Source organism: Antedon bifida, chromosome 4, assembly GCF_963402885.1.
Source record: "Antedon bifida chromosome 4, ecAntBifi1.1, whole genome shotgun sequence".
NCBI classification, from domain to species: Eukaryota; Metazoa; Echinodermata; class Crinoidea; order Comatulida; family Antedonidae; genus Antedon; species Antedon bifida.
In genome coordinates, this window is record NC_136229.1 from 17599348 (window position 1) to 17626868 (window position 27521).

Below are 27521 nucleotides of genomic sequence, written 5' to 3' on the forward strand. Positions count from 1 at the left end.
CCAATCATAAACGTCCAAATTGACAATTGATTATAGACTTTTAAAACAGACGTTGTGAGGTTAAAAAAGTAAATCACTGGTTTTTTAACTCAGAACAATAACAACATGTTAGGTCTCCTAGCCGCGCCTAGGCCTATATTTTTTTCACTTTAAATTCCACTAGGCCTTGAATTGACTAGGAGAACGATCATAAGATGAGTGGATCAGAATCTTTGTTTTCTTATAAAACAATGGTACATGCTTTGGCTGGGGCAACTGTAAGTGAACTAAAGTAGGCCGCCTAGCTAGGCCCTAGTTAGGCCTACAATTGACAGACGATCGGGTACCAACGCGTGCGGACGTTCGGGCCCAACTTTGTGGACGTTCGGGCCCAATATATTAGACGACCGGCCCATTATAAAAATAAAGGGAAGACGATCGGGTCCACGAAAACGAATTGGATTTATAATTGTTCACCATCCTAAAATATTATTATAGGCCTATAGCTAGGCCTAGATATTATGAATAAATAAAATTAAAAAAAACAAATAGTTCAATTTTAGGCTAAACAAGTACAATTGTGCGATACTCGGAGTACAGTAAAAGAAGATGTAATGACGTCATAAGACGGGATGTAACGTCACATACACATCAATAACCTCGCTACCAAATACGGCTATATTCCGAAAAGTTACGTCACATAACCGGAAATGGCATAATTACGGTAAATTATGAAATCTCAAAGTGATTTTTTGCTATTTCCGGGAGCAGAAGTGACGTCACAATATCATAAATAGGTTTTACTGTATATATTCTTATTCTCCAATTCAAGACCTTTGAAATGACACCAAACACGGCTATATTACGACAAAAATCGTTTGGCACCAAGGTACCATCTTCGAGACGTCATATGGCTGCAACCGGTTTGAAATTAAAAAATCCCTGTAAAAATGTCCCTGTAGTATACCCATGCCAAATCCCAGCTCAATACTACAACGAATAAGGGATGAGTAGTACTTTATAAATCGCACTTTTTGCGATTGGTACCATGTTTATGACGTCATAATGCATCCGGTTGAAGTACGAAAATGTTCTCTCTATAGCTTTGTTCACCTATTACCCTAGTATATGCATGCCATGATTCAGAGCTGTCAGACGACGCGTAAAGAACTAGTAGGACTTGAAAGTTGGCTCAATAGTGTCCAGATGGAAGAAGAAGAGGAGAAGATGAGCGAGTCCTAGACTCGGGTACCCCGAGTAAAAAAGTTCAATTTCTCTACCAAACAATTGCAATAGTAGACACAGTTACCAAATGAAAAAATGTGGTGTTTTTTTTTTAGCTTGCTTGCGGCACTTTATTAGTATTAACCTCATAATTTTCTATCATATCTTTTTTAATCGCACGTAATATGGCTACCATTAATATTATAAACATTGTTTGCCGAGAACTCAATTATAAAAACTATAATGGAACGGATTTACAAACGAACATAAAGTTTTGATAGTGTAGACAGATCTTTATTAGTATTTTATCAATTTGCTTCATTTGCACTTTTTGCGTTCTATACTTTATTGAGGGCCGAGTTGACCGATTAGTTTTTTGCTGAGTTGACTTTGGGCCGAACAGTTTAGGGCCGACTTGAATCAAATTCAATTAAATAATAGATCAATGTTGTATGTGTCATTGCAGGGAAGTATGGCAGCCATGACAGTATTCTTCCCTCTGGACACGGCTAGGCTTCGATTACAAGGTAACAAAAATAGTTTTTTATTTATTTCAAAGATACTACCACTTTTTGTTTATTGGACCAACAGCGTAAGCAAAATACATTTTAATTCTATTTTTATACTTTTTCTCTCAAATGAGCCAGCTACTCAATGTAGGCCTAATGCTAAATTTATATTTTCAGTTGATGATGAGCGTCAAGCTAAATCAACGTTTCACATTATTTTGGAAATTCTAAAGCAGGAAGGGTAGTAAGTATTGAAACTACAGTATTTGAAAACTTAAATTTTAATTCTGCACAGTTTACTGTATTTTAAAAAATGATAACTTTGTGTACTGCTGGGACGTAGAAGATGCTCAGTGATGAGTCAAACGAAAGGGGATTTGCTTTTTGTTAAGTGATGGTCGCCACCAAGGCCAACAACCCTGAATCCACGTCCTTCCCAGATAAAAACGATAATTCTGAATTATCCTGGTATATATTAGTAAATAGCGAAGATTTCAAAGTCATTTATTTCATTTCTTTTCAGTACATCTCTATACAAAGGTTGGTTCCCAGTAATATCCAGTCTATGCTGCTCAAACTTTGTATATTTCTACTGCTTTCAGGGTCTACAAGCCAAGTATGTGTTGACTTTAACAGAAAGTAAACCCATAAAGGATCTCATATTTGGTATAATAGCAGGTATGATGCAAATAATATAATAATAATAATAATAATGGAGTCATTTCACATTGTTCTACACGTGATGGGTAGATTATGTAAAAATTAAATCTGTAAATGAATGAATTATGGTTAAAAAGACTTAATATATAATATTAACAAGCAAAAACAAAATAATCTTGCATGCACTAAGCACCCACAGGAAATGTACCAACAGCAAATAAGTTCATCTGTTTTAAAATTTGATAAACCATGCTAGGATTAATAACAATTATAAATGAAAATGTTTTCTTTATGTTACAAGGTGTTATCAATGTATTGGTCACCACTCCAATGTGGGTTGTTAACACAAGACTGAAATTACAGGGGGTGAAATTCAAATCAGAAATTTCAAACAAGCCCACATATTACAAAGGTATTTTAGGTAAGTGCCTTGAATTTAGTGTGAAATGTGAAAATAATTTCATCTGGTAATCAAGTAATGAAACCTTACTTTTTCATAAAGAATTGTGTATTGTCACTGAATGTATCTATGCATGTTTAACCATGGATTAAAGAATAGAAGGATATGCATCGACGTGAGATCAAGGGTTCCTTGACTCTCGCCGACAACGCGGACCGCCCACAATGTTACAGTTTAATTAACCGCATGGTAACAACGAAACGGTCGCGTGCCTAATATATTGTTTACTGCACATGTGCAACGACATTTAACCTTGTTGGCTATGCTTCTTTCGCGCGTTCTTTGGTTTCCGGTCCTTCATAGAAACTTTACTGCTACCACATAGCCTACAAATCGTTTGCAGACACAACTGGTGATTGCTCATTTTCTATCTAGAAAATAGAAAATATTGTTGCACCTATGTATCCATACATATTTGAACAGTATAATCAGTGGCGTAACGACTATGTGCGCTCACTGGCTAAACCCAGGGGCCCTGAAGCTTGGGGCCCATGAGCAGTGCCTAGAGGAACAGGCATAAAATATGTCGAAAATGCTAAAAACGTCCCAGGCCTCGATCTTTGAAACTTGGAGGGCCACTTAGGTTTCCTAAACAAGTGGCTTCAGGCCTCTGCCTCACGCCACTGAGTATAATTTTTATTGAAAACCGTTATTAAATTACATTGTATGTTATTGTGAAGACCCTAGTGTAGGCCTACTTCATCAATATACCAGATAAAAACAATACTATATTGTTATTGGCTTAGAATTGTAGATGCTATAATTGTAATTAGTATAGGTTTCTGCCGCGATTGATCTTCGCTAATGTTTTTATGACATTAAAGTAGCATTTTATGACCTGTAGTAGCCCTACATCTGAGACAATAACTATTTGTTGTCTCAGCCTACATGTAAAATTACAAAATCAGCAAGAATACTAGGCCTAGGCCTTCTAGGCTTACTAGTAAACCATATGATTTGCCGACATTGATACTGCTAATCTTAAGTGTAGTAGATACAACATTTAATCATGATCTATATACTCACCATTGTCTTACTTCTTGTGTGAATAATAATAGGTACTTCGTTTGTTCGTGATTAAGTTTGCCCTGCGTGTACTTTTCAAAACGACCGCTAGAGGTAACGTATCGCAACTATACATAGCCAGCCAATCCCGGATCAGGGATCGCTGTTTTCATTCAATTAGGCCCGGTGATTGGATGTGATGTGGATGACATAACCACTAGCCAATCACCAGGCACTACAATTTAAATATAATCACATCGATAATTAAGGAGATTTATGAAGAAACCACTGCTTAGCCCTATATTAAAAACACGATTGTTGTATGTGTGAACACCGGCCACGCTAACAACATACATGGTCAAATGCATAATTTAATATTCTATAGATTAACGCAATTTTTAATGACAGAAGATGACAGGCAAATAATGATAATTCAAATATAAAAATTGCATATTTTATTAATATTACCAACTACTTAAAATTACCAGTCGTAAGAAAGTGAACTTTTCGTAGTCCGATTGTGATGAAACTAAAACAGAATTGTTCAGCAATATATTTTTGTTGTCAATTAATCATCGACGCAGAAATGTCAATAGAACATTCAGACTGCGCATACGATTTCTACATTGTTACGTTTTGGTCTCAACAAATTTAACAGTTGATTCGCAGCGTTTTACAGAGGGCCACGGTTAGAGACACGGAGTTCAATGAGCGTGTTTGTTTGATTGGCAGCAGTGCTTTAGTATAGGCAAGCGCGTTGTAAAATCGTTTGATGTCACCGTCGATGCATATCCTTCTATTCTTTAATCCATGGTTTAACAGTATACTGGGGGAAAGAAAAAAAATACTGATACAACAACAAATACAGGTGGTGAAATTGGCAGATTCAATTCAATTCTGGTTTATTAAAAATATAAGTGGCATTGCCACTGAATAAATTGTGCCAAACTTACATTTTTTATAATATAAAAGTATAACAAAATATAAAATTCAATTTAAAAGTTCATTCAAGTATAAAATATCTACAAATCTAAAAATAACAAGTTTACATACAACACAATACAAACTAACATCACCTGTAGAATATAGCTAAAACAAATTCCAAAATCCAGTTATAGGCTACATAGAACTTGCACAATTTCAGATGCGTTTAAGAAGATTATTAGAGAGGAAGGGTTCTGGTCACTTTGGAATGGTACTGTATCATCATTGATGTTAGTAGGTAACCCAGCAATTCAATTCATGGTTTACCAAGCACTGAAACGATGGAGACAGCGTGTAATCAACACCATGGTATGTGTTTCATTATTGTTACAGTATATAGTATATGGAACTTTCCAAAGACTATTCCAAAAAAAGTCTGTACTTATTTGTTACTACAACACAACAACTGCTAAGTTTTTTTGTTATTCCTGTGATTTTGTCTTTCTTTTTTAGGAGTTGGGAAATATAACTTATTTTTTAATTGGTGCTATGGCTAAAACAGTAGCTACACTAGCAACGTATCCACTGCAAGTCGTTCAGAGTAAACAAAGGGTAAGACTTACTACTAAGTATATAAAGAGGATTAAGGGTTAGATACCATCCATTCTCTTAATCAGTCACATTTACAGTTGCCATTACGTTACATAGAGATTTTGAAATTTATCCACTTATTAATATTTAGAATTTTTAGTAATGTATATATAAATCCAAAGGCAAAATACTGAAAGTGGCTGGCTGGATCTCAATGGAGATACAAAAAAAAGCGAAAAGCTAAATCAAAACGATAAAGTAAAGCAGCCAGAAAAGTTAGCAGAGCTTTCGGGCAACACTTGTCCTTCATCAGTGCATATATATATATATAAATATAAACATCACAGGCACAGAATAAATTCTAAACCCCCGATATACTGAAATTTAATTAATTAATTTGAAATGATAAAAATGAGGAAATCTGTGTATATATCACCAAACATAAACATACTGTAATTTATGCCTGTATGAGAAATATATAATTATATGTCATCTCAAACTATGCTCACTTAACAGCAAAAACGAGCTGGTATCAACATGTAGACATACAAAGAAATTCCTAATTAGTAACAGACAGGAGGTCCGAAACAATAGGCCTTTATAACCCAATAAACAACCGCTTCCTGATCATTCATTGACAAGTAGCTCTTTGTGTCATTCATGCTTTGTACATTACCTGCAATGGTCATATTAAACACATTTGTAGTAATAAAGCACCATGAAGTAACCAAGTTCATAGTTTTTATTTTATTGTATTAAGCTAGGCTAGGGTATTGAGAACTTTCTCCAGTTGACCTGGCTTTCTACTTAGTTACATATATATATATTTACTTGTAAGACATTTTGTCCATTAGCAGAGAGTCAGTGTTTGCAATCTTATACCTTTAGTATTTTTTTTATTTTTTCAGTTCAGTAACCAAGGGGAGAAAAAAGGTGTATCAATGAAAACTATTGATATGTTAAAACATATAGTGAGAACACATGGTTTTTGGCATCTGTACAAAGGACTAGAGACCAAACTGATTCAGACAGTACTAACTGCTGCCCTCATGTTTCTGACGTATGAGAGAATAGCTGCAACTGTATTCAGGATAATGAGGCTGGAAAGTACCGTTAAGAAAACTGTATAATATGAATTTAAAAGGTGCTAAATTTAATTAATTTAAAGTTTTATTTTCCAAGTTTTATACTTGAGAATGCATGTTGTTGCCTCACCACTAACTAGTCCAGGTTCTAGACGCCGTTTTGACCTAATATTTGTAAAAAAGTAAACATTTTTGCACACATGCCGTTCCAAATGTGTAATACCTTGAATCTAGTTTACACTGTAAAAATCAGACCATCGACTGGTGGGGCTCCTGAACGTAACTAGAGGCTTGCGGTATACTCCCCCAGCCCCTCCACCCCATCACTAATAAAAAACTAGTAAAGGAATAATGTAAAACCTTGACTTTCAATTGGCATATATGATTGGGCAATACTTGTGCTTAAAGCTCTGTCTACACTATCAAACTAGTTTGACAAAAGAAGTGTGATGTGCCTAAATATGGTAGTGATATACAGTACTCAAATATGGTAGTGATATAACATCTTATCTATATATATATATGCGCGTGCGTACAACTGAGGACTAGTGCTGTTCCGCCGTACCACGCCGAGAGTGTTAAAGAGTCGCTATCCAATTGAGTTTGAACAATACCATGAAAGCCCCAGTGGTCTAATGGTTAGGACATCTGCATATCAAGCAGGCGGTCCGAGTTCGAGTCTCGGTTGGGGCGACTTTTTCTCATTCTCACAGATTTCCTCATATTTATCGTTTCAAATTAATTAATTAAATTTCAGTATATCACCGGGCGGTTTCGAATTAATGTTCATTGCCTAATGTGTTTATATATATATATATATTTGGGCACATGACATTTTTTTGTCACGTAACGTTTGATAGTGTAGAAAGAGCTTTACGGTACAGAAAATAAGTTAGGATTATTTTTATTTTAAACTGTAAATAACACTAATATTGTACGTTGAGTACTTGCATAACGTTCAAAATACTCAAAATTAAAACAATAGTTGTTTTAGTCCCCAATCAAGAACGGCAAATTAATGTTACTAATAATATGCAATAAACAGACTTTTTTTTATAAAACCATGAATGTATTGTAAACAAATAAACATTGAGCTTATATTGTGAACATGTCTGTGGAGTGTTTCTTTATTTGAGTATCAAGTAATAAATTATACAGTGTTGCACCGTAACTTCTTCATGCCTGGTAAGGAACTTAGATTTATTCTGAACTCTTCAATTCTATGATTAATCTTGACTATAAACAGGATATATTGGATTTTATATAACACCTACACCTTCCTGATTGACAATAAAAAGTATATTTTTGTGCCATTTTAGAAACGTCGTTGTTATTTTATGTGTTTCTGTTGTCATTTTGTTAAAGAGATAATATAATGTAAGTACACTGTAAAATTTATTAATTATTTAAGTGACAAAAATTATGAGATACAAGAACTATTATTTAATGTGGAAAATTCAGATTTTAATTTTAATGTGGCCAAATCTGAATTGTTTTTTAGGTTATTGTAGCTTTTGGACTGAGTTATTTATATCAAAACCTATTCGTTCATGATTTTTTATCATTCCAAACTATACTATACTATATCAGTTAGGGGAAAAATCACTGTGGTCATCTTGCAAGAGTTGTCAATATAGATTATCTGATAAAACTCCTAGAAAGTAGGAAGCCTTTTGCCAATTTTCCACTGACTGCTGTGTAAACGTTGGGCTTACTATGAACTTGAATTGTTTATCTGACATTTGGAAATAAACGATTTTTAGAATTTTACAGCACGTAATCTTCTATTGCGCTAACGGCGCGTCATATATGAATAGCGCCACCAAGTATAGTAACTAATGAAAACAATTTTCACAAGAAGACCGTCAGCATGTCAAATTCTTTCTGTTTTTGGTTGCTATTATAAACTGCAATTATTTCATTGGTGCATAATAACAATAATAAGATAATAATAATAAAATGATATGTTATCCTAGATATTTATTTATTATTTATATGGACGTATTTACTTACTCATCAGCAAGTATATGAGTTTAGCTAGCTAGGCCTACTAGCTAGGCGCTAAACCATGGATTAAGTCTAGCCTAGGCCTAGGCCTATTCCTTAATCCATGGCCTAACTAGCTATTATTCTTCTTAATCCTAACTAGCTAGGCCTAAGCCCCATCCCTCCCCTCTAGGCTAGCAGGCCTAGCTAGGTCTATCTAGCCTAGGCTCTAGTAGTAGGCATCCACTCTAGCTAGGCCTGCGTCCTCGCCCTATCTTCTATTATGCCCCTGCTGGTGAGTGAGTAAAAGGTGACTGCCCTGTAATTTGGATACTGGCTTGATTTGACAGAGATATGCGTGGCTAGCATATTATATTATATTATGCTAGGCCTTTGTTAAAAGTGTATTTACTGTGTAATACATAATTGATTGCTTTTGCAGAGAAGTGACACAAGATGGAGAAAAAATCAAGTGGTAGAAAGGTTGCCAGAGTCTTCTTTAGCTCTCCATTTGGTGGTCTAGAGGAAGAACGTGAAGAACTGACGAAAAAGTACTGGCCGAAATTAGCACATCAGTGCTCCCGCGCTGGATACGAGTTTGTTCCAGTTGATATGCGTTGGGGTATTACATCTGAGCACTCTGCTCAGGCAGCTACGATTGCTATTTGTCTGCGGGAATTGGATAGATCTGATATTATCGTTGGGTTTTTTGGTCAGGTAATTAATTTGCTTGGTTACCTACAAGTGTACCTTCATCTAAAGAATGTCCAATGTAGGAGTAATAATAGCATAGCAGATCCAATCTGAATTTTGGGAAACCGACCATTGAGAAATATTACATGTTTGACACAAGTAGTAATTAATGCACTTATTAACTATTATTATTAACCCACTATACCAACCCCCTCCCCCTTTAGAGGTGCCTCATGGATGCGTCAATTACAAATACTTGTTGACACAGGGGTGCGTCAAAAAAACCTAGATAATACGTCACATCAATGAACAATGGTGTGTCGGTGTCCGTCATTTTACCACCCGCCATATCATGAACAACATGGTCAAAATGGGTGAGTCATAGTCACTTAAAGGTAAGTAACTTTTTAATGCATGGGGTTCGTCATGGAATTCGTAATATATGACGCACATCGGACAAATGATGCATCTCTCTCAGTGTTTGTATAGTGGGTCATACAATTAACAAGTGTATTTTTTTTTTATTTAGCGTTATTTACATAGTGCTTTACACTTACAAAAAAGATACAAACAACATCAAAAGCCTCCCTTCTGAATCCCTAAGATCAGCACCATAGTCATTGAAGTTTATACAGATACTGTAGGTATTATACTCGCAGGCTAATCTAAAATTACTATTGACTTGTATAATGATTGAGAGGTCTTTATTTTTCAGCGCTATGGTTGGCATGGAGAAAAAGATGAGATGTTACAGAAAACTTTTGATTTTGCACTGCCAAACTATCCATGGCTGAACTCGTATAGAGACCGTTCGGTCACTGAACTGGAATTTTTGCATGGTCATCTTAACAAGCCTGGAGCAAGACCTGCTTGTTTCTTCTTTCGGGACAAGGTAGGTGCACTATTACACGTAATGGTAAGATGTCACATTTTGCAGACAGTCTTGTTTTGTACATGGTAGTTTTGTATTGCACATGGTGGTTTTGTATTGCACATGGCGGTTTTGTTATTGCACATGGTGGTTTTGTTATTGCACATGGTGGTTTTGTTATTGCACATGGTGGTTTTGTATTGCACATGGTGGTTTTGTTATTGCACATGGTGGTTTTGTTATTGCACATGGTGGTTTTGTTATTGCACATGGTGGTTTTGTATTGCACATGGTGGTTTTGTATTGCACATGGTGGTTTTGTTATTGCACATGGTGGTTTTGTATTGCACATGTTGGGTTTGCAGTGCACATGGTGGTTTTGTATTGTGCAAGATGTCATGATTGTGTCACATTTTTCAATACTATCTCGCATTGCATTACACATGCAGGACAAGTGCATTACAAGTGCAGGATTGTCTCGCATTGCATGGTCTACCTTTAAAAGAATGTTTTATCTTACTCTAAACAAATCCCCTACTTCATTATCTTCCTAAACTCTGCTGGTTTTATTTTTTAAAGGCATATGATGAATCTCAAAGACTGAAATTTGAAAATAAGGGGGATGAAAGAAATGCAAGAAAATTTACAGCATTTTGCGATGGTCCTAAGGCAGATGTGATGTTGGATGCGTTGAAAGAAAGAGTAGCTGAAACAAAAGACAATGTAACTAATTACTATTTGTTGCTTGAATTCTATGTTTACATGCTCTTTCATCTCTATTTCTAATTAAATTTTATGCTTCAAATCTGTATAATTTGTGGTACGTCAACAAATACAGTCATAAAACTGTTGTTGTCTGCCGGCCTCCCGCACTGAACGATATCTTCTCTCCTTCCTTCCACAAGCCATTAAACTTTTTAACAAAAATTACAAACGATGAAAATTATAAGTGAAATATACTGTTATAGTTCTGCATTTTATTGTTTTTATATATATATATCAAATATGTTTTATTGTAATGTAATTTCAATTGTTGTTCTGTAATTTTTAATGCAAGCAATGGAATTTCCAGAAATGGATAAGAGTAGAGTTTGAATCTTGTACGTATCTATGATGTGATTCATATCATTCTAATCTATGCACGCTTAACTCTAGTGTGTCACACTTGTCTCTAGGTATTGGCTCTGTACCCAAATTACCAAACACCGGCTGAAGGAGCTCGTTTGATGTACGAGACTGTTCACAACTACCTCAAAGACCACCTGCTAGCTCACAACAGAACATTAACCCCCAGAGAGGAAGAGTTATCCAGACATGATGCCTACTATCTAGGACATCTTGGAATGGGTGGCAAATGCCATGGAGCTGATCAGTACTATGAACAGATATACAGCTGTGTCTCACCAAAAAGTACACAGAGACACATGTTGGTTATTGGTTTACCTGGTAAGGGTACAGTAGCTGAAAAATACATCGCAAATTAAAACATACGCATTAAGATTAAAATACATTTAGGTACCGGTATTTTTAGTAGTTATTCCATTAAAGAAACATGGCTGCATTGTATTAGTAGTTGTACGATATACTGTATTTGACCATAGTTTGACATGAGATTGATTGTTCCATTCACTAACAAGACCTGTTCCTAAATTATGATTGATCCAGTTTTTCTACTAAAAGAATTAATTTTGTCGTTTTTTATAGGAAGTGGAAAAACTTGCCTTCTTAGCAACTTCTTAACCTCATTTCAGCAGAAGTTTCCAGAATCTGCAATGGTTTATCATTTTGTTACTGCAACAAGTAAAAGTACAGGTAGGGATCTTTTATTTAATCTTTTATTCTATAAAATATTGGTATTTAGGGCAACTTTGAAAACACCAAAAGCAAAGTTTCTTTTCCAGTATCTCAAGCTAATGGTGGAAAAAGGTCAGTGTATATATAACTTCTACAAAATAGTTATGGTTTGTTTTAATTGTCTTAAAATTGTACCTCATTTAGATGAGCGGAATGTGTTGCAAAGAATATGCATGGAACTTGAGTACCTTCTTGAGGTAGACTCAACACTCAAATCAGATATGGAAGTACGAGAACTGAAAAGAAATATGCAGTTGTTGATGTCAAAGGTTGTTGCTAAGAAGAAGCATTTGGTTGTTGTCATAGATGCTTTGAATAAAATAAAGAAAGGAGGAAAAACGGCAAAAGTATTAATCCTAACGCCTGTTTTCCATTTGCAAATATATTTGTGCAAATCGAACATTCAAGAGTTCTGATTGGTTGCACATTTTTTCACGTCACAAAAAGTAGATGAAAATTTTAATATGCATGCGCATTCGTCAACACTTTCGATTTCACTTGAATAAATTTGCCTAGTGGAAAATTAGCTTAATTTTTTTATATTTGGTATTCACATTAGATACTGTTGTAGTTCATCATGTCATGGAGGAAAGAAAAATGCCCTTCCATACTTCCACAAACCCGTTCTACTGTATAAACAGGAATCGGACAATAACCACCCAAAAAATAACAACCCATTATGGACTGTACCATTGTTAGGAGGGGTGGGGGTGTTTTTTTATCAATCTCTACAATCAAATTAGATTACATTTGTTACTTCCTAGTATTATATCCCTTTGAATTCTTTGGAAATTTAATTCAGTAGGGTGTTTGTTGTGAATTTAAAGATATAAAGTCCAATTCAACTATACAAAATACAGGTACAGTATATTTGTCTAAAATCATATTTCCACTGTCATATAAAATTATCCATAGCTTACTATTTACTATTATATAATTTTATTTTCAAATACATTTATTTTACTTTTAGATTCTGTATTGGCTACCAAGTGATCCACCAGTTGGTGTACATTACATTGTTTCAACTGTAACTGCTGATGTCGATAGTATTTCAGAATTAGTTGAACAGAGGCAGTTTAACAGCATGACCATATCACCTCTTAGCAGCCTGTTGAGAAAGGATGTTACCAGGGCAATGTTAAAGGTCAGAGGTAAAGAGCTATCGTCCGTTCAAGAGCCAAAGGTCATAGAGAAGGAACAGACTTCAAATCCTCTTTACTTAATGATATTGCTGCAGGTTAGACATTTGAATTGGTTGATGTTATCAGTCAAAACTACTCTTACAAAAAACTATTTAAATTTTCTGTGATATAGTTAATTTAGTATTGAAGAGTGACTAGTTAAAGATGTATTGTCCCCCAAAAACATAAAATCAGATTTTGAATAGGCAATTTCACAATTTTAATAAAGTTATTCACTTCTGTAGAAAAAAAATCATAAAAAATAATTATTTCACTTATAGAAAGACAAAAGAAATGGTTAATTTCAACCAAAAACCATTGTCTTCCAGACAATTTAGGTATATTTTTTTTTTATATTACATTTTTTTGGTGGAAAATGTTTTTTTTTTGGTTCAAGTTTTTGGTCATAGTGAATAACTATTATGTGATATTATAATGGCATATTCAACAAAAAAATTTAAAAAATTATTTTTTAGGGGGACAATATATCTTGAATTAAATAAACTCTTCATTATCAACCTAGTTCACTAAGATGTTCTATAAACAAAGTCTTTGGGAGTGGAGTTAACTAACTAACTTTTGTTTCCAACACAGTGCTTTTTAATGCTTCATTGATTATTGTTTATCTCATTTGCATACTTTAGCATTAAGTATAATGTCTTTTCATAGAGGTATTATACCTCCATGGTCTGTTTGAGAATGTGTGTTACATTTCTTTTTAAACAAGGCTTATATAGCAGATCTACGCTAATTATGTGAATAGAGTGTTTACAATTGTTCATGAATTTTATTTTATATTCCATACATCCATATTTCTTTTTTAGGAACTTTGTAGTTTTGGAAGCTTTTTTGAATTGGATGATTACATTAACAGCTTATTAGAAGCTAATGAGTAAGTACAAATATTGAATTCTATCTTTGCTATTTGGTTGGTTGATTTTTTTATCACATGCTATGCATAATTCTGTGATAGAAATTCTATTGCATGTTCAACTTTTTTTGAAAAAATTTGAAATTGTTGTGCAATGCAGTAGGCCTGTATTGCACAACGGGAGTCCCACCTGGGTATAACTGCTTTAACTACACTACTCCCACATTCAAAATTGTTAGTAGATTTAATTTAAACCATGGCATAAACTTCAACATTCAATTTAAAATGAAAGCAGCATATATTTTAAACTCTACGTTGCTTTTTTAGCACAACAAGTTTGTTTCAGAAAGTTCTCCAGAGGTTGGAAAGAGATTACAATTCAAGCAGAAATGTTGTTAAAGAGGTAATGTTTTACATTATTTAAATAAAAAATGTTTACAGAAGAAGTTAGTTTGTTTACAAGAGATACTACTCTTTGTAGGCTCCCCACTACCAATAGCTCAACAGCAGGGGTGGTTGGTAGTCTTGAGACATACAAAGCCAATCCCTGTCGTGGACAGAGGGGAGATTGAGTGCCATACGGTAGTTAGCTGAACTGACATGACCCTAGAGGAGTTGAAAAGTGTAATTGCATGTATTTTTATGTCCATTATTATGTAAAGTGCCTTTAAGATGTATTCATGACAAAGGTACAAGAATGTGGTATTATATTGTAAGTAAGTAAGTATTGATTTTTCAGAGAAAACAATTTCAAATTTATCGGATCGACAATGGCGATGGCGAAACCATGAGGGAAAGAAACTACCATGGTGAAACAAGCAAGTGCTGTAAGCTTTCAATTTATTAATCTTTTTAATGTTTTGCACATAGATTATGTCTTGTATTTGGGCGTCACATGATGGTATTTCTGAGAACGAAATAAAGACAATCGCAGATGTGAATGATCAGGAATGGTTACAGGTGTTTTTTGCTATTGAATTCTTTTTGATAGAAAGTTCTGGTCTTTACAGGTACAGTATGTTACATTTGATACATTGATATATTACATTAATAAGCAAGTCAGATTGTTTCCCATTGGAACATCCAATTTGAATACAGTACTAAAGTATTCAGGGGAAACTCAATTTGTTGGGTCTCAAAGATGTCCTCTTAATAGGAGTTGTACTGTAAATTGATAAGTATGCATATTATTAATAATTAATATAATGATATATATAATATAAATTTTAATAAAATGTTTTTTTGTAATTCATAACTTCTATATTCATATTTATAAAATTATTTTTATTTATTAATTTTTGTCTTATATTGTAGAAGTATAAATAAAACTAATTATATTTAGTAATGTGGGGTCTCATACACTCACACCTTCCTGGTTACTTGAGACATCATTCTGTACATACTAGTATCATAGATTATGTGATATTAATGAAATAAATGTATTTGTATTGTTGTATTGTCATCTATCAAAAGGTATGAAACGTTCTGTGGGAGCTCATGAAAACGAGTTTGCCGACTACAGCCAGGAATTGTGTACTGGTTTTCTAAGCTCAGGCATAATTAGTCTAGGTTCTAGATAAGACGGCAGCGATTTGGCTTTTAAAAAAAATAAAAATGCATGCTGACTAACTAGATTTATTAAGACGATAACTAAACACGTTTGATGTGAAAAACTTAATTAAGTTAACCGCATGTATTCATGGATGTATTTTTGAGAGCTAATGACATTTAAATCCATCTGCATCATTTTTGTATTTAAGGTTTGCCTACCCTGAGCTAACTTCTGCTGTTGAAACCCGATATTGTCAGGGCACAGATGGACAAAAACATCTACAAAAGTTAATTGATTACTTTACTGATGCTCTTAATGTATGCCAGAAATGTTTAAATTATCACTGCATAGTTCGCAATTAGTAATAGTCTCTGCTTGCAAGCATGTCTTCTAGCATTGCTTTCTCTCGCTATATCACAACTTACCCCTGAAATTCATTTTCCATATATGGCTCTAAGTTAACTTTTGCTTATCTTTTGTAATCAGTTCATCCTTCAGTAAAATGTTTTCTAGTGATGTACAGTTTGTACTCAGTCAACTATAATCTCAGCTTTTTTACTATATCGCTCTCAAACATCTATATTTACTATATCGCCCTCAAATGTCTTTATTTACTATCACCATGCTATCACCCTCAAACGGCTTTATTTACTATATTGCCTTTAAACGGCTTTATTTACTATATCGCCCTCAAATGTCTTTATTTACTATCACCATGCTATCACCTCAAACGGCTTTATTTACTATATTGCCTTTAAACTGCTTTATTTACTGTATTGCCTTCAAACGGCTTTATTTACTATCCACCCTCAAATGCCTTTATTTACTATCACCATGCTATCACCCTCAAATGGCTTTATTTACTATATTGCCTTTAAACGGCTTTATTTATTATCCACCCTCAAATGCCTTTATTTACTATATTGCCTTCAAACGGCTTTATAAGATAAATCTTTATTGTCATGAACACAACAAGGCGAACATGAAATTGGTTTTCCTTGATGCTTAAAAACACATACAATATATAAAATATTAAAAATATCAATACAATAAACAAGTTATATTTACAGAAGGAATAAAAACAACTATCTTGTTGAGTTGGAAACATGAATAGAGTTGTGGACAAATGATTTCCTACATCGAGTGGTATTGCACATTAAAGGATGAATTCTACCTGATTTATTAACAACATATTTATCATTCAATGGGTGTGAGTTATCTTCCATTATTTTTTCCATTAACTTGGCTAATAACATCGCGCCTATAAACTGCGTCGATAACATTGACATTCCTTCCTATTATTTTACTAGCAGTTTTCATAGTACGGTCAGGTTTCTTTTTATCATTAGCACTCAGACTATTGTACCAAACAACACAGTTGACAGTTACAACACTAAGAATAACACTCTGGTGAAACATAAAAAGTACATCATTATTCACTTTGAAAGAGTTCAGCTTTCTGAGAAGGTACAGCCGTTGATTATATTTTTTAACAATATTTACAGTATTTGCATTCCAATTTAATTCACAATCTACTGTTGTTCCTAAATATTTATGTTCTTTTACAGTTTCTATCTTTTGGTCGTTTAATACAATATTATCAATAACACTTTTCTTCTTTCTGAAATAAAAAATTAATTCTTTGGTCTTATCCACGTTTAATATAAGCAAATTTTTCTTACACCACGACTCAAACAACTTAAGTGTATTTCTATATTGCCTTTAAACTGATTTATTTACTATATTGCCTTCAAACGACTTTATTTACTATACACACTCAAATGCCTTTTGTTACTATATTGCCTTCAAACAGCTTTATTTACTATCCACCTGAAATGCCTTTATTTTTAATATCCACCTACCTAAAAACCTTTATTTACTGTTGGCTTCAAATGACTTTAATTTATCATATCACTTTCAAACGCCTTTATTTACTATATTGCCTTCAAACGCCTTTATTTACTATATTGCCTTTAAACGGCTTTATTTACTATATTGCCTTTAAACGGCTTTATTTTTTATATCCACCTACCTAAAAACCTTTATTTACTATTGGCTTCAAACGACTTTAATTTATCATATCACTTTCAAACTGCTTTATTTATGATATCACCCTCAAACGCCTTTATTTACTATATTGCCTTCAAACGCCTTTATTTACTATATTGCCTTTAAACGGCTTTATTTATGCTATCACCCTCAAACGCCTTTATTTTCTATATCCACCTACCTAAAAACCTTTATTTACTGTTGGCTTCAAACGACTTTAATTTATCATATCACCTTCAAACTGCTTTATTTAGGATATCACCCTCAAACGCCTTTATTTAATATATCGCATTCAAATGGCTTTATTTACTATATCACCCTAAATAACCTTTATATTTTATATCACCCTGAAACGGCTTTATTTAGTACATCACCCACACCATGTTTATATTACTAAATTGCCTTCAAACAGCTTTACATACTATATCAGTATCACCCACAAACACCTTTATTTACTAAATCGCCATCAAACGCCTTTATTTACTATCACCTGTAAACAACTTTATTACTATTATCACCCCAGTTTTTTGCTCATATTTGTATGTATTTATTTGGCTTTGTGATTGTGATTCTCAATATTGCTATAATGCTTTTGTGCAGTAGTATTCAGCTTTCTTTTTTAACTTTAAAAGCTTTTTTTATTTCCTATATTACTGTAATGCATTAATTTATTTACTGCTCCTTTAGTAAAATTATTTAATTTGTGCTTACTGTACTAATAATGATGAGTTTATGACTTACAGTCTTATATACTGTATTGTTCGTTTTAGTATCAACATTAACAAGCTCTTGATTCAGGATGGTTATGTCAAAGATTAATCTACACTTACGTAAATTACCTCCCGTAAAGCGGTCGGCCAAAAAATTTGTATTGATTTAAAAAAAATACAATTTATCTTTATATATTAGATTTATTTTGAAGGGGTTTTAAAAACATCGCTTACAGGAGGTTCAACTGTATAAGGTTGGGTTAGGTTGTACTGAGGATGCATATTTGTTTAATTCTTAGAAAATAAGCCTTAAGTATAACAGTACAGTCCCTGTCAGAATTTTGCAAGAGCTGCCATGGCTGTTGATGTCATCTCCTGGCAAAGTGAAGGATCTTCAGAAATGTCTTCTACATCCTGCTGTCTTTTACACACTTCAGAGGTTAGAGAATATTATTAATATAATAATACATAATAATATATTATAACACACTAAACAAATAATTTGAATTGTAATGACCATAATGAGAAAAGGTCTTGAATCAGAAGGTTCAGTTTAGAGAAGTAGAAAAGGTGGTGCGTTGTAATGGCAAGTCTGAAGATCCCTTTTCAAACTAGAGACCAACAGCAGGAGTAATAGGCCTAGCTAGTCTAGCTCATGATGATTTTTTTTTGTGAATAAAAAACCCTATAAAATATAACGATACAATCTTGAATCTGTTGATCCAGCCTAAAAAGTTGGTTATTCATGTGAATAAAACAAAATCTGATCTATTTGTATGGATTTGTATTTTCAGAGGAGATGAAAGTTCTTATGATCTCATCAGCTACTGGAATTCTACTGATGTAATTGGTGAAGAGATGATGAAGTTATACATGGAAGTTGTCAATGAACAATCTGTTCTACTCTACCTTGATAACCTTGACATTGGCTCAGATAGTGCCCCAGCTAAACTGGTAAGTGCAGGTACACAACCAAGGACTGACATTTCAATGCTACTCTTTATTTGATTCATCGATTAACTTGTCATATTGCTCCATAAGCCAAAGGCTGTAGTACCATTATGACTACAACTAGTAACATATAATAAGTTGGGAGATTAAACCTGCTTTTATGCAGATGTGAAAAGGTTATAAGTAAAGCAGCTGCAAATCTTAATTTGTCTGTATTGGTTGCCGCACACCTCTCATATATATCTACTGCTGTCGATTCTAGTTGTTCCACCTGGATCCAATTAAGAGCATAGTGCTACACTATCCACACAATGTGTTATTGTATTTAAATTTATTTATTTTTAGTTGTTAGAATTTGTAAATGCAGTAGCAGATTTCTTAGAGTCAGCTGGCCATATAACTTGTCTAGAAGTTCCTCTACTGAGAGCACTTCAACTACATGTAAGTAATAACTCATTTTTCTGTCTATTTCTCAATGAGAGCAGTGGCGTAAAGGATATGAGCCAGTTGCCCCAGAGCTCAAGGGGTCAAGCCAACAAGCTTCAACATGCCTCAATAAAATGACTTTTTTGTATTCAATTATAGGAGAATTTATATGGGGAAGAAACCATGCATAAAAATGATGATGTTTTAAGTGATTACTGTATGTTCACTAATAAGTTAGCATGTGCTTATGCCAGTAATGAGAAGTTTGAATTAGCTAAGAAGTATCATCTCCGTATCTTGGAGCTGAAAGAAAAGTAAGTAGAAATAATATCCTTGAGAAAGGCTGTTCCAAATTGAGACCACTCGTTTGCCAAACATACGTATTCCAATGTCCCTTCTCGTGCATTGTTTTTAATTTTCTTTGAGTGGCTTCGGAGACCTTGTCAGGTAAGAAGAGAAACGGCCTATTCTACATAGCAGTGTACCACTTGGTATAATTTATTAATCGTTTATATTTAATCTAACTTTCTAACAGGTATATAAAAGAACTTGGCAAGTCATCTCTTGCTGAAACATTCAATAACTTGGCCTTTATTGAGTACCGTCAAGGCAGACTGAATGAGGTAAACACATTATTTGTAAAAGTTGAATTGGAGGCGTATAACATGATGTAATAATAGTAATGTCTATCTATCTTTCCTAGGAGAATTACCTAGGCCATTTATTATACATAGGCCATTGGCCCGAATACATCAATATAAATATAAACAATAAAATAAACTTATGTGTGCGTAATTAAATAATGCTAATAATGTAATGTCAGGTTTGAGTACACCATGTGTTTCTAAAAGTAAATAACATAAAGTTGAGAATGTTACCATGTAACCTACTGTAATTATATGTTAAGAGCTAATAGATAAAAACGAGGCTTGTTCTTTCCCCCACACCCCACTCTGACAATGGTAGAGCCCATTATGGGTGGTTATTGTCCGGGTAGTTATTAGCTACTTTTTCATGATGCAACACTTCTCGAGTAAAAAGGTCATTATACACACGTTCATAATGACCTCATGCAGAATGACTGTTAGACTCAATAGCTGCACAATTGCGTGGCACGTCATAAAACAAAAGGTAACTATTTGCGCCCCGGGTGATTACATTCGTACAGTATAAAGACTCAACGAACATGTGTATAAACATACAAACAAAGAATCATGTGTTGGCTTTAAAAGGTTCTCAAAGAAATACATTACAGTTATTGAACAACTCAAGAACGTTATTCCTAATATGATATAATGTTAATGAATGGTAAATCTTTTATACTATATTATATATTATTACAATAGGCATTTGAGCTCTTCTCCAAGGCTCTACAACTACAGAAAGAAAGTGGTGGAAGCAAAGTATTGGTGGCTGAAAGCTACAACAATCTAGGCCAGATACAGGCCCAGCTGGGCCAATATGAAGAAGGCTCTAAACTTCTTGAGAAAGCACTTGAGGTATAGTGACATAACTTGATATTGAACGCTTGATATTATAGTTAACCGTTGTTTGTTGTGTATGCATTATATTGCAACACTTCTATGATGAAGTAATGTCCTTGTTGAAATGTGTTTCGTGGATTTAGAATAGAAACAAAATGGAAAAGAATATGTATACATGAGGAGCAAGCATTAATAAGAAAAATGGAGAGGATTGCTATACATACATTTTGCTTTCTCATGCTCTTAATGAATAAATGGGAACTAATAATATTGATAATTAATTGATATCAAAAGATACTTTTCCAATTTAATGTTTATATGAAATTATACAGATTTATGAAGAGTACTATTTTGGAAGCTTGCCTCCAAATGTTGGCGGAACACTTCTAAACTTGGCCATGGCTTATGTTCGCCTCCCTGACAAAAATGTGGATGAAATCTGTAAAATCTTTCAAAGGTAATAATAGTCAAATGCTAGAATGTACTGTCAACACATTTGAAGTGTCCCACTGTGTCTACTGCCATTGATCAACTGCCTTTACTCCCTACCACAAAACAACATTATGCATTTGTGTGTGCATTTTTATATTAGATCTGTTGACATTCGACGCAATGCATTAGGTGATGAACATCCAAGTGTTGCACAGTCGCTGATGTCGTATGGTGTTCAGATGATGAGACTAGATATGTACGATAAAGCACTTGAAATGAGTCTACAAGCATTACAAGTATTTAAGGTATGACAAAGTCAAGAAATAAGGGTTTAATGTTAGTGATGTACACATTATAGTGATTCATGTCATGTCACTTTAAAGTGAACTTTTTATAAAAATTTACTTAAAAAATTGTGAGTTTGTATTTAATGTCTATAATGCATTAATTGTTTTAATACTACTTGTTCCGTCCAAGTATATCTGTTTAATAATACATTTATTAGCGAGACTCTAAACTACTGAAAATAATTAAATTAAAACAATTTTTTTTTTAAATCTGCCCCAACCGAGATTAATTAATTTCTTTATTTACAGAGATGCCACGGTCTAGAGCATGCAGACACACTTAGAGCAATGGAGAACATTGCCATCTGCTACATGAACAACAAAGATATGGAAAATGCCCATGTATTTTTTCATAAAGCAGGTACTGTTTTGATACACTATTGATAATGTAGCTTGGTTACTAGCTGTATTGTCCCATGTTCTATAGTTAAGCTTTGTCTACACTATTGGCCGGTGCACACTGAATAATCACATGCGAAGCCACACAAGTCAAACGTCAAATCGAGGTGAGTTGCATGAAGCGTGAAAAAGTTAGACCGAGTATGTTCCCATTGGAATCACAGCGTCACGCGTCATTTTTGTCTGGCAACAACATTTCCAGTTAAATCTGGGTGTAGAGAGAGAGGCCTAGCTATAGGCTAGTAGGCCTAGAGGCATAATAAGAAATTACGTAGGCCTATTTATCTCCAATACACTTGTATTTTTTAATACACACATCCACTGAAAATTGCATTTTTTTTTGGTTTGGTGATTTTTATATTCAAGTGCACCTTTTGTCATAAAAAGACAAGAATACTCGTAAATTATGGCCACAAAATTTGCGTCGCTGACACATCATTAATGTTGAACAAATTATTTTCATCTGACTGATGACATCACATATAGCCCTTACAATCCTTGTGATTTGATTGGCCAAATTAAGGCAAATTTGCAAGAAAAAACAGAAACACGTAGTATAGGGTTTAATTATGCGACTACACAAGCATCTTATTAATAGTCGGTAATCATTTTTAATGTATATAATATATGTTATTATAATAATAACTTTTAATCAAAATAATCTTGATTACAGGAGAAATTTTAGAGAAACAGGGTCGTTTAAACATGTCTTCTTCAGGCCTTAACAACCAGATGATAAATCACTATTTCAGCATCAATGATTTTAAGAACGCATCGCATACATTACAGCGTGTCTTACAGACAGATTCTGTCATGGATCAACACTACGCATTGTACAACACAGCTGTAGAGCAACTTGCATCAGAAGGTGAAACGATCATTGTTGGAGACTACTCTGTAGATGCTGGTTTACGCAAGTGAGTTCTATGCTAACTCAAAATTAATATTCACCTCTATTAAGGCCAGAGGACACCATTGAGACCCAACAAAGTTTTCTTTATTAAATTGGGGTGTCCCCTTCCTTCAGTCCAATTTGTTTTGTAAATATTGCTTCACTCTACTCAATTTTTACTGTATTTAGTGTATTTTTTGTGTCTTACTTACACATCATTTTAATTTGATATTAAAATATATTGTATTTCTTTATTTACCCCCGCCAAGGAGGTATATTTAATCGATTGCGTGTCTGTTTGTCTGTCTGTTTGTTTGGTAGCAGGATTACTCAAAAAGTTATTGCAAGATCTTTACCAAAACGAAAATAAATAGATAGATATGATAGATATGTTGTCCATTCCATTAAAATTTGGAGGCAATCCAGACCACTACTTGTCCAAAACTCTTCATTTTTGTACAAGTGGCAAGAGTTATAATTTGTGATTTGTAATTTTAAAACATAATTTGATTTAATGTACAGGTTTTTTGATACGAGTAGTTTTAAAAAACCTATTTCTTTTCAAATTCACCTGTTTGTTTTTGCCGTTCCTGTTCTATTGTCAGTCAACTGAAACTATTGTTAGTTGCAAGGCTGGTTACATAACCTTTACACCAAACACATGCTTGTAGTGAAATTAGCCTAAATCACATTACAGTAGGTGGAAGTATGCACTCTCGCAGTGGCTTTCTAGTTATCATCATGTTGTGTGAAGAATTAAACTTGGAACAAATGAAAAATAAAGGTTTTTCTCATGGTATTTTATATAGGTTCCCAAACAGTAAACAACTTCTAGGCATAAAAATACGAGAGTATTCCAAGACTGGAGATGCTGACAAGTTGTTACAGCACCTTGAGGCGGGGCAAGAATTTGATGCCTCTGACTATAATTACTGCTACTCCCAGTTTGTGCAGGAAAACCAGCGCAGCAATGGTGTGAAGCTCCTAGAATCAGCAATAGCTAGATTTCCTGAGGATGTGGTAGATTATATTTATCATTTTAGAATAATTCTTCTAATGCAATAGAACTCAGTAATGCTTGGTTGTCACTAGAGACGCAAACACGAGGAAGTAACGCAACATATGTGATTTGACCAATCACAGGCGATGGATTATTTGCAGTATTGCCTGTCATCGGTCAACACGATTGCGCTACATCCTTGCGTTTCATCCTAGTGAGAACCAAGCTTTAGAGGACACTTTTGGGAACATACAAATACATGCCATACAATAGAGGTATTGGCTTTTCGTGTCATACAGTGCCCACCAAACATTACTCATTTGTTTGTCCACAGTGACACAGACTGAGATGGACCAGTACACCAGGGTAATATTCGACTCTAAAGGACTGGGTTTTTTAAAGAGCACACAACCTTATCTGATGAGTGCCTAGAACATGTACAGCTTTTGAGCTCTGTCTACACTATCAAACTAAAACAAAAAACACACAAAAAAAGTGTAGTGTGCCCAAATATGGTAGTGATATGCCCAAATATGATAGTGACATCATGTCCATATATTGGCACATCACACTTTTTTTGTCACATAAAGTTTGATAGTGTAGACAGAGCATTACTGAAAAATGTATCAGTACACATGTTTACCTTTAGCTCCCAACTTTCAGATTGTGTTAGAAAATCTTGCAAAATGTTATGCAGTTACAGAGGACTATGCATCAGCTATAGCTATACTGGACAAGGGAAGGTCTGCAGCGCCAGATAATCTAGATTTACTGATAATCCATGGAAGGGTGAATGCCATGGCTGGAAATATAGATTCTGCAAAGATTCTTTTTGCAAGTGGCCTAGACATTGCTAAAAAGACGGATGCAACAGACATGTGTGAAACAGTAAGTTATAATCTAATAATTGTTGGATTATTCTGTGTTTGAACTTGTATTTGTTATTGTTCAGTTCAACAACATTTTATTCATTATTTTAATTTACCATATTTAATTTGTTTGCATTTCATTTGAATTATATGCATTTTGTTTAATTAGTGTGTTAAATGTTTTTAAAAGTTTTATACTAATTTTCTTAATTTCTTATTTTTGAACCCCTTAAATATATATTGAATTTATTTGTTATTATAATATAATAATAATAATATTACATTAATGACTTTATTCAATGAGAAAATATTAATAATTAAATTTTAAAATAACTTAAAAAATAATTATAATTATTGTCTCCCTGTGGATATCAGCAACTAAGCCTGCTAACTGTGTTAACATAAACAAAAGTTGGCATATTTAACACTCCTTTTCCCATAATTCACTACCATAAAGACCACAAGATTTGTGTAAGTTATCCTTAAGCTCTGTCTACACTATCACTGATGTCAGGGCCGTAGCCAGCATGAGGTGGCGCTCGCCTCGTCTGACATTTTTACAGATCGTCATACATAAATAATTATATTGAAAGCTTATTTGCCTTGTCTGTTTTTAACCTCTCTCTACGGCCTTAGATGTGCACATATATGGACATGATGATGTCGTATCACTACCATATTTAAACATATCACTACCAAACTAGTGTCAGACAGTGTAGACAGAGCTTAAGTTATCCTTTATACTTTAGTATGGTAGCCAATTACAAATAAATATACAGTATGCTCTTTTTTATTTGTTTTTTAAACAGTTTTCTACCATGTTGAAGCACTTGGACGGTTAAATGTTATCATGTTGCAAGACATATATTAAAAGCGCATTGTGGAAAAGATTGACAAATTTTAATAATAAGTATTTGATTGCTGAAACAACACACATTTCAACAGAAAACAGATATTAAAAAAGGTTAATTTTGACTGACTTTTAAATGCCAATGAATAGTATATGCCAATGAATGATAAGTTCACAATTCAGATTATTCTGCAATGCTACTTTGCCACTCAACCAGAATTGAATTGAATTGAATTTATCAATAAAACACTTTTACTAAAAGCTGCTAAGATTTACAGCTAAGAATAGATAATGTATAAAGAAAATATATATATAATAATAAATGGTAATATAGTTATTAATAATAACAAAGGAATAACTAGGTTTTAAATTGTCTAATAAGATTATTTTAAGGTGAATTTGTGATTGAAGATTAATTTTCTGACATTTAATAAAAATAAATAAATGAGATGAAAGAGGATAATAATATATTAATATTAGAAATACTAACATTCAGATGTATAATAAATTGTATGTAAATTTCTAGAGTATAAAGGAGGGGTTAATTTTATGGGAAGGTGTCCCCTTAATAGGAACATCCCTTGAATATGAGTGTCCCAAAGGAGGGTGGTTCTACTGTACCCCACATTTAATGTAAGAAGTACAGTTTATACCAGTAAACTACAATTTAACAAAATTCAGTTTTTATTGTAGACCATAGTGTTTATTATTGTCATAGCAACTATGTTACCATACTTTGTTTGTTGAATTCTACCATCTGTTAGTTTCACACAGTTTGTCATCTTTTCTGTCTTTTATTGATTTCAGAATATACTTATGATTAAGTTGTTGATCTTTTAATATTGGATATGAATAATTAAATATTTTGTTTGTAATGTTTGCTTTAAAGTGAAATTGTATTAATATGTTTCTCGTGACAGATCACTCATCTATGTGTTACATATTAATTTTAATCTACACAATTAATTACAGTTGAAGTTAAACTTGACACGTTAACATTTTTTATACATACATACAGTACTGTGTATTTATCATTGTACATACATTTAAAATATAGTGTAAAATGTTTTGTAATACATTTGTGATTTTCAAATGGTTTAAAGTTTTTAGATATACTGTGTTAATGTACATGAATCAGGGTGGTTCGTTGATGACCATATATTTTATTATATTTTTCTTCAAGCAATTTTAAGAATTGTATTATTATATAATTATAAGTTTTAGTGTTATTTATTCTTTTAAATAGTAGTAAAAGACAAAAACTCATTATTTACTGTATTTTTTTTTTTCTTGTAAATTTTTCCACATTTCCCATATTGCTCTTCAATTCAATTTCAATTCATTATTTTTCCACACTCCTTACGGTCATGTCAACTGATGATGGTTGTCGCTCAGGCCTAAAACCTCTGCGCATGCACACAGAATTAACATAGCGTAGTTCGGCCGACAGTTGTCTCAAAATCTCCCTAATTGTATTGCCTGCAGACGTCTTGCTTATTATATTTACTCAATGTAGTCTCTTTTATGTCAGTTGTGCAAAAAGTACAAATTGAGTGGTAGAAGTATACAAATCAATAGTGTAATAAAGTTTTAATTAAGACAAACTCATGTTTCTTCACAAACTTGCACTAATGAATCAACAGACTATGGTGGAAAGGTGTTTATTC

The 27521-nt window shown here is 33.5% G+C and overlaps 2 protein-coding genes across 2 annotated transcripts; both read left to right on the forward strand.

The window, feature by feature from the left end:
- Positions 1-101: 101 nt before the first annotated feature.
- On the forward strand, positions 102-7544 carry LOC144839301 (peroxisomal membrane protein PMP34-like). The gene is made up of 8 exons (XM_078694617.1): positions 102-257; positions 1670-1730; positions 1890-1956; positions 2236-2390; positions 2674-2793; positions 4982-5130; positions 5275-5373; positions 6261-7544. The coding sequence occupies exons 1-8, from the start codon at positions 195-197 to the stop codon at positions 6480-6482; spliced, it is 936 nt and encodes a 311-aa protein (XP_078550743.1). The 5' UTR covers positions 102-194; the 3' UTR covers positions 6483-7544.
- Positions 7545-8299: 755 nt separating this feature from the next.
- On the forward strand, positions 8300-27123 carry LOC144840448 (uncharacterized). The gene is made up of 23 exons (XM_078696263.1): positions 8300-8361; positions 8866-9140; positions 9832-10008; positions 10567-10710; positions 11163-11433; positions 11692-11799; positions 11986-12188; positions 12812-13078; positions 13847-13914; positions 14221-14296; positions 14764-14903; positions 18999-19158; positions 19501-19596; positions 19741-19895; positions 20117-20204; positions 20928-21080; positions 21398-21522; positions 21658-21802; positions 22094-22205; positions 22917-23160; positions 23945-24155; positions 24799-25023; positions 25814-27123. The coding sequence occupies exons 2-23, from the start codon at positions 8880-8882 to the stop codon at positions 25844-25846; spliced, it is 3462 nt and encodes a 1153-aa protein (XP_078552389.1). The 5' UTR covers positions 8300-8361; positions 8866-8879; the 3' UTR covers positions 25847-27123.
- The last annotated feature ends 398 nt before the right edge of the window (positions 27124-27521 follow it).

Bases quoted from the DNA above. Each gene is read 5' to 3' on its own strand.
- LOC144840448 (XM_078696263.1), top strand. From the start codon at position 8,880: ATGGAGAAAAAATCAAGTGGTAGAAAGGTTGCCAGAGTCTTCTTTAGC. The intron at 19,159-19,500 runs GTAAGTGCAGGT...ATTTATTTTTAG, and splicing joins ATAGTGCCCCAGCTAAACTG to TTGTTAGAATTTGTAAATGC. The intron at 20,205-20,927 runs GTAAACACATTA...TTATTACAATAG, and splicing joins GTCAAGGCAGACTGAATGAG to GCATTTGAGCTCTTCTCCAA.
- LOC144839301 (XM_078694617.1), top strand. From the start codon at position 195: ATGAGTGGATCAGAATCTTTGTTTTCTTATAAAACAATGGTACATGCT. The intron at 1,731-1,889 runs GTAACAAAAATA...TTATATTTTCAG, and splicing joins GGCTAGGCTTCGATTACAAG to TTGATGATGAGCGTCAAGCT. The intron at 5,131-5,274 runs GTATGTGTTTCA...TTTCTTTTTTAG, and splicing joins AGCGTGTAATCAACACCATG to GAGTTGGGAAATATAACTTA.